This window comes from Callionymus lyra, chromosome 5 (assembly GCF_982586985.1).
Source record: "Callionymus lyra chromosome 5, fCalLyr1.hap1.1, whole genome shotgun sequence".
Classification (NCBI taxonomy): Eukaryota; Metazoa; Chordata; class Actinopteri; order Syngnathiformes; family Callionymidae; genus Callionymus; species Callionymus lyra.
This window is the reverse complement of record NC_141822.1, coordinates 26,820,021-26,826,753: the sequence shown is the minus strand read 5'-3', so window position 1 is coordinate 26,826,753 and position 6,733 is coordinate 26,820,021. Positions and strand designations below refer to the sequence as shown.

Sequence of the window (6,733 nt, the reverse complement as noted above, 5' to 3'; positions counted from 1 at the left end):
TAAATAAACTCTCTTTTTAACTGACATCTGTTTTACAAATTAGACTGAAAAGCAGAATCACTAACCGAGTCGTTTTCAAGACTTGCACCATTCTGAGTGTACCATACACATGTTCTGTCTTGACTAATGATAATAATAATAATAATATTCTAAGCTAAAGAAAAAAATCACAATGATTCACCCGAAAAATATGTTCGAAAATAAATCACATTGCTGCAACCAAACTTTGTTTTCACTCGGTCTCAACCACACTTTATTTAACAAAATAGAAGCAGGTCAAATATTGCAAAGCATATAAATGTAAATTCTGACACACGTGTTTGAAAACCATGACAAATCATCAGTGGGCTGTGGCACATTAACACTCCACAGACGTTAACCCCCCCTCCCATCCCCCGACCCTGGAGAGAAACCAGAATAACAGCACAGAGGAAAGCAAGGTGACTGAACCTACGGAAAATAAAACAATAGATCATCAGCGATGATGAGCATTTGTCACAGATCTACTGCGATTTTCTTCCCCAAGGTCACATGGTTACATATGTGGGGGAGTGTGTGCACATGAATGCAGATGGTCACGCCACTGCTCGCACTGTGGATCTCTTTTTTGTCTCCGGTGTTGAGCAGGGCAGCCAGTCTGGGAAAGCAAATAAAGAGAAGTGCTTCAGCACCATGGACAGCGCTAGTCTGCATTAGTAAAATTTAAGTAAGTATTTTGATCTCCAAAATCAGATTTAGCTCATATTGAAGCTTATTTTTTCAACACAGTTTTGCATATTTTGGAGTAGCAAGTCTTGTCAAAATAGGCCACCAGCACAGAGATAATGCATCTTTTAAACCATAAAAAAACGACATGGAGTCACATCCATCACAAAAACCTGAATATTGAAAATGCTTTCAAAAGTATTTATTTACTTTAAGAACAGTGCAGGGATATGGCTCTTCTTAACCTGGCTTCCTCAAAAAATATTAAAGTAAATAAAGTAATCAACCAACGCTCATGCTGTGGTCACTTTTATTCCAATCTGTTTCCAACTGCTCTTTGACTTGTCACTACCTTGCACAGCAGACTATATAATAGAGGGAACTGTATATGCTTACACAGTGAGAAAAACAAGATGGAATTACACCAATTATTGGCAAATTTTGAGCAAAAGCAGACCCAACAAATCATGCCATTGTCATTCTTAATCTGTAGTCCTGTCAGTCTTTTTTTCATGTTGCTGTTTAATCAGGAGTAATTGCCTACATTTCAACACTTAACAACAGCTTTAATGAGAAGTCAAAAAGGAAGGCATCTACTCATCTGCAAAATTCAACAAGCAATTAACGACAAAAACAATTCATGTTAATGACAATTTTGACATACTGGTGGCACTACAATGACGCTTGAACATTTTGAGGCCTAGACTTAAGTAGCCACCTGCACCAATAAGTCCAGAAAAAGACATAGAAAGATTTACACTCATCTATGTAATGTAACAATATTTTGTAACAAGAATCCTTCTGTGAGGTTTAAAGGTAGAGCTTTTTTCATGACAAATAGTCTGTTATATCTTGGATTTGGACAAATTTAGATGGCTTTACAAAAGCTCACAATAGGATGAGTATGAATCGTAGCCATTAGCTTTTTTCTGTGTCAAGAATGCTTTTTTTATCACATTGAAAAAGCATTCTACTGTACAACCAGTCTAATTGCACTGTTTACATAGATTGAAATACAGCTGTTGTTGAAAAAATATGATGGTATAAACCCCCCTTTTAGCGCAATTTTTTACACTTCCTCTCACGCCAAAAGCAGGCTATATTCATAGACACACACAGAAATAAAAAACCACTTAACTGTTATTTTAGCTACATTGACGTCGCAGCATTTGAGTGACAGTAGTTGGTCATGCTCATCTGCATGTCTGGATATCTGAAAGTCAACAATTGGCACACCATAAAGTAACACAGTTTTACATTCAGAAAATAGATGAAAAGCGCGCAGACAGTGGGTTTCATCTGCACCATCTAGTATAAATAACCCCGATATTTATCGACAATCAAATGATAAGGAACAGAAATAAAGAACATGCACTGACAGCTTCATGTCCATTACTCTTTGTAGACTTTTTTTTTCTTATCTCTTGAAAACAACAAATACAAATCCTAACCGCAGGTTCACAAAAAATAGAGAAATGGCACTTTTGTAATAGTCGTATATAATTATTAATATCTATATATAGGTTTAACATGAAAAGGGTTGTTGGTTATGGTGCTTATGATTCCTCGCCGTCCTGTGTGTGTGTTGAAACCATGCGAAATATCATCATGCAGATTATGATACATCGGTCCCATTATTTACATTTACATTCATGCGTTCGTGCACCTATTCCCGGGTCCTGGATCCGGCATGTCTGCAGCTCTCTCTCTCTCTCTCTCTCTCTCTCTCTTTCCCTCTCTCTCTGTCTCTTACACTCTCTCACACACACACATACACTCTGTCTCCCTGCTTCCTCCCGCTCGCTGTCTCGAATAGATCCGTAGTCCGATTGCGGCAAATAGCAGGGCAGATAGGAGGGAGGGAGGGAAGGTATTTAGCCGAGAGGGGTTTGTCATTTACATATATTACAGATCAGGTTCAAAAATATGTCACTTTATCCAGCGGTTATTTATGTCTCTGTGTGTTTGTAATCCAGCCTGGTGTAGGATTAGTGTTTTCCTTCTACGCATCGTTTGTGGCCGAGAGGTGCGTGGTGCAGTCAAACACCCGGTGCGCGCCCCCGTCAGCATGATAAGGCCCACTGTGCCAATATGAAGAGTCGCAAACTGTTTGTAAGGAATTGATCTCTGAGGCAGATGAGTTTCCGTCCCTTCGCTTTGAGCGTTTTCGATTACGCAGGATGAACACAAGCATCCCTACCACAGTGAAAGCAGACGTGACGAACACCAGCAGCAAACCGGGAACGAGCACTGAAATGGAGACCCTGTTCGGTTCCAGGTAGGAGTTTGAGCGTGTCCCCGGGTCAAGAGTGAAAGTACTGTTTTTGGAGTGGGAAGTAGGGGACATTCGGTCGTAGAGCTTTGGGCACATCAGATCGTTCCGAACGTAGCGGAAGTCCTGTTTCCAGAACATTTCTGGTGACTCACAATTAAGGTCACTCACAATTGCGTCGGCCCCTAGCTTCTCCGTCCACTGCTTGAAGGGTACTATGTTGCACGAACAATCCCACGGGTTGCCATGTAAATCGATCTGTATGATTGAGTTCAGCTGGTCTAACACGCCAGCCACGGGGAGAGAGGGGAAGTAATTATTATGAAGACTAATTTTTGATAAAGAAATCCCAAGAAAAGCATCTACAGGCAAAGCTTTCAGAAGGTTGTTGTTGAGAAACAACACCCTCAGGTTTGGCATGGGACTGAACGCACCAGCCACGATGAGCTGAATGTCATTGTATTCCAAACTGAGATATTCCACATTGACGAGGCCCACAAACATCTCTGCTATCAGGGTGTCCAGGTAGTTCTTATCCATGTAGAGCCACCTGAGTTCACTCTGGTTCTGAAAAGTACTGTTGTCAATCATCTTGATGTTGTTCCCTCCCAGATCCAGCAGGTTTAGGCTGGAGTAGCCCAGCAGCTGGTTCTTTTTTATAGCATGGATGTTGTTGTTTCGCATGTTCAGTTCATGAGCAGCCACAGGTCTTGGCTTTAGGCTTGACAGGCTCTCGATCTTCTTACTCTCACAGTTGACCCCCAGTCCTTGCCTGGACCCAACTAATTTACAGGTGCATGGCTGTGGACATGTTATGTTTTGTAGATTTATTCTCTCCCCAATGTCGCCTGTTTCCACCGTCGTGGGTTTCGTTTTCAGCTGCCAGTTCTCACGAGATTTAGAGCGGCTCTTAGATCCGTGGCTGCCAGGGGTGGGGGCATCTCCATTGGTCTTGGAAGCCGTGGGATGAGGGTTCGGCGATGGCTCTGAGGTCTCATCCTGCGTGGGAGGGGCAACCAGGCTGATGTCCACACCACCACTTGAAGGACACAGATCAGCCTCTGACGTCTCATTCAAGTCATTCCCCTGGAGTCGGGTAGGAGCCTCGCATATGACCCGTCCGATAAGTGCATTTTGCGGGATGTTCTCCAGCCATTCCTTCAGAGGTACCAGGTCACAGTTACAGTCCCACGGATTGTCCTCCAGCAAAACCTCTGCAATACCCGGGATCTGCTCAAGCACCCCCTCATAAGGCAACGTCTTGATTCTGTTCCCCCTCAAGTCAAGATGTGTAATTGGCACATGTTGGAACACGTTTATGGGAATTGCAGTGATGAGGTTGTCATTAAGTATCAACACCTCAAGTTTATTTAGGTCCCTAAAAACAGCAGGGTCAATATCCCTTAATAGATTAAAATCAGCTTGGAGGTATTCCAAGTCGTCTAAACCCAGAAACGTACTTTTCCGAAAGGATCTGATCTTATTGTTGTTGATGTGTAGTCGCTTGACAAGCTGGAGTCCAAGGAAAGCGCCAGGGACAATGTCGTGCAAACCATTGTTCTCCAAATGCAGGCTCACCGCATTGTAAAAGTTGGCAAACTCGTTCGGGAATAGTCTGGAAAGAGAATTTCCATGCAGGAGCAAGTGGTAAAAGTGGGAACTTGGACCAGTCAAATGCTGCAGCGTCGTGAAGCTCCTTTTTTCACAGTCTATGTGCAGATCGCCTTCAATCTCGTTGCAAGAGCATATCTGCTCCTTACAAACGTCCCTTGTCACATTCCCACTGGCAACACAAAGAGCCGCATTCAGCAGGACTATCCAAAGCAGCATTTTTTTTAACAAACCATTCCCGGTTTTAAGACATAAGAGCAGTGAATTTAGACGTCACCGATACTGGGGGAAAAAAGAAAGAGGGAAGTTGTGTCAAAAAAATTAAGGCTTTCAAGTCCTTTCTCATACATCCATGCTGCGTCTGCGTCCAGACTCCTTGGGTTAGAAAATGCGCACGTCTTATTGCATCGACAGAATTCGGAGAATTCCGCGATGAAGATCAAAAACAAGCATCTGAAGCAACATCTTTCGCAGAGTTAATAGGACTGACCTTGGAAAAACAAGAGTGACAATAAAGAGCTCTCCCTTTGACTGGTGCTGAATTCACACCCCTGCGCCGGATAGTCAGTGTCGAATCCGCCGCTGCGCAGAAGCCGCATCTCCCCTCTCCTCTGCCGGCGCTTTGGATCGGTTGCCCCGCGCCGGTTCACTCCCTGGTGACTCGGGGATGACAAAAAAGACGAAAGCAGGGAGTGTGTTCATTTCTAGTGCTGCGGGGAAAGATCTGACACTCTCTGGTGTGACGTGATGGCAGGGATCCGTCGACTAAACTGAGGGAATGCTGCGAGTGGAGTGCGAGGAGAAAAAAAAAAAAAAGAAAGAAGAATCAATGCAAAGCTGAGAAGAGGATGAATATTCTCCCTTACGTCCTCTTGCGCGTGATCGCGTTAAAGCTCATGGCAGTCCAGCTCCTCCGAGAAAAGTGTCCAACTGGCGGTGTTGAAAACAATGTTACAACATCACGATGCCTCAGTTCAATAGCGCAATTACTCCCATCCACGAGGGACCCTACTTTCCTCTCTCCTCCGCGCTCACTGCCGTGACTCTCCGTGCCCCTCGCTTTGAAAACACTGTTGAATGCGGTAAAAACAGTTATCTGCGACAGGCATCCTCAGTCCTGCACAAAAAAAAACGGAGGAAAAAAAAAACTATACAACAAACGATGCGTCAGTGTGAGAGCCTATATGCGCATGTGTGCGTGGCGTTCCTTTCTCTCTCTCTCTCTCTCTCTCTCTCTCTCTCTCCCTTCTCTCTCATAATGTTTTGCAAAAATAGATCTACTGAGGTTAAAAAAGAGGGATTCATCAGATAAGCGTTTTCTCCAGTTAATCGTGATGAAGCTCACTTATTTGGGGACGTAACATCAGCTGAAGGGGGGGATGTGCTGCACCCCCTTTTCGCACCCCCCGCGTCTGCAGATGGGATAAAAGGGAAATATCAGCTGTATTAAATATCTTCTCGGTGTGTGTGAAATCATTTTGTTCGCGGAGAGGAAACGCAACACACTGTTGCACAGGCGCAATAAACAGGGCATTGGCAGGAGCTCAGATGTTGAAGGGGCCACTTCGTAACAAATAGTGTGTGATTTCTTATTTATTTGTATTTATTTTAGTTGTTACTGTGCCTGCCTGTGTAGCATGTATTCACCCAAAGAAAAAAAAACATTATATAAAAGCTTAAATAATAAATAATGAATAACTAATATATTGGCATTATAACATTATAAAAATGTTAATTACGGCTGTTTTGAATATTTTTATGTTAATTATTTACCACTGTTCTGGGGTCATGTCGAGGGGGCAGCCGCATTAGCAAAGAAGCCAAGACTGTCTTCTCAACAGAAAGCTTTTAAGCACTAAAGGAATATCAAGTTGTTCCCAAGCTTACTAAGAAACAATATATCCATTGTGGCCCTGGGCCTCCTCCCAACTGAGCATTCCACAGGTGGCTCCTTTAAAAGAAACGTTACGCTTATCTTGACATGGAGAATAATATTATTTATTTACTTACTCTTCGTCTATACGTAGATCTAAATCAAGACCAAAACCTTTTATACATTTCAGTATGATAATGTTTGTTATCTTTTATTATTTGTGTAAAGTTGTATGCATACATAGTTCTATTTTTCCTTTTCATTCTCTTCTA

At 42.8% G+C, this 6,733-nt stretch overlaps 1 protein-coding gene across 1 annotated transcript; it reads right to left on the bottom strand.

Annotated features, from left to right (window-relative positions):
* Positions 1–225: 225 nt before the first annotated feature.
* On the bottom strand, positions 226–5,810 carry slitrk1 (SLIT and NTRK like family member 1). Its single transcript, XM_087791659.1, has one exon. It carries the CDS (start codon positions 4,805–4,807, stop codon positions 2,708–2,710), a length of 2,100 nt encoding a protein of 699 aa, XP_087647785.1. The 5' UTR covers positions 4,808–5,810; the 3' UTR covers positions 226–2,707.
* Positions 5,811–6,733: the final 923 nt, after the last annotated feature.

What these genes read in the sequence shown, in the direction of transcription:
- slitrk1 (XM_087791659.1), bottom strand. Translation starts at nt 4,807, where the DNA reads ATGCTGCTTTGGATAGTCCTGCTGAATGCGGCTCTTTGTGTTGCCAGT.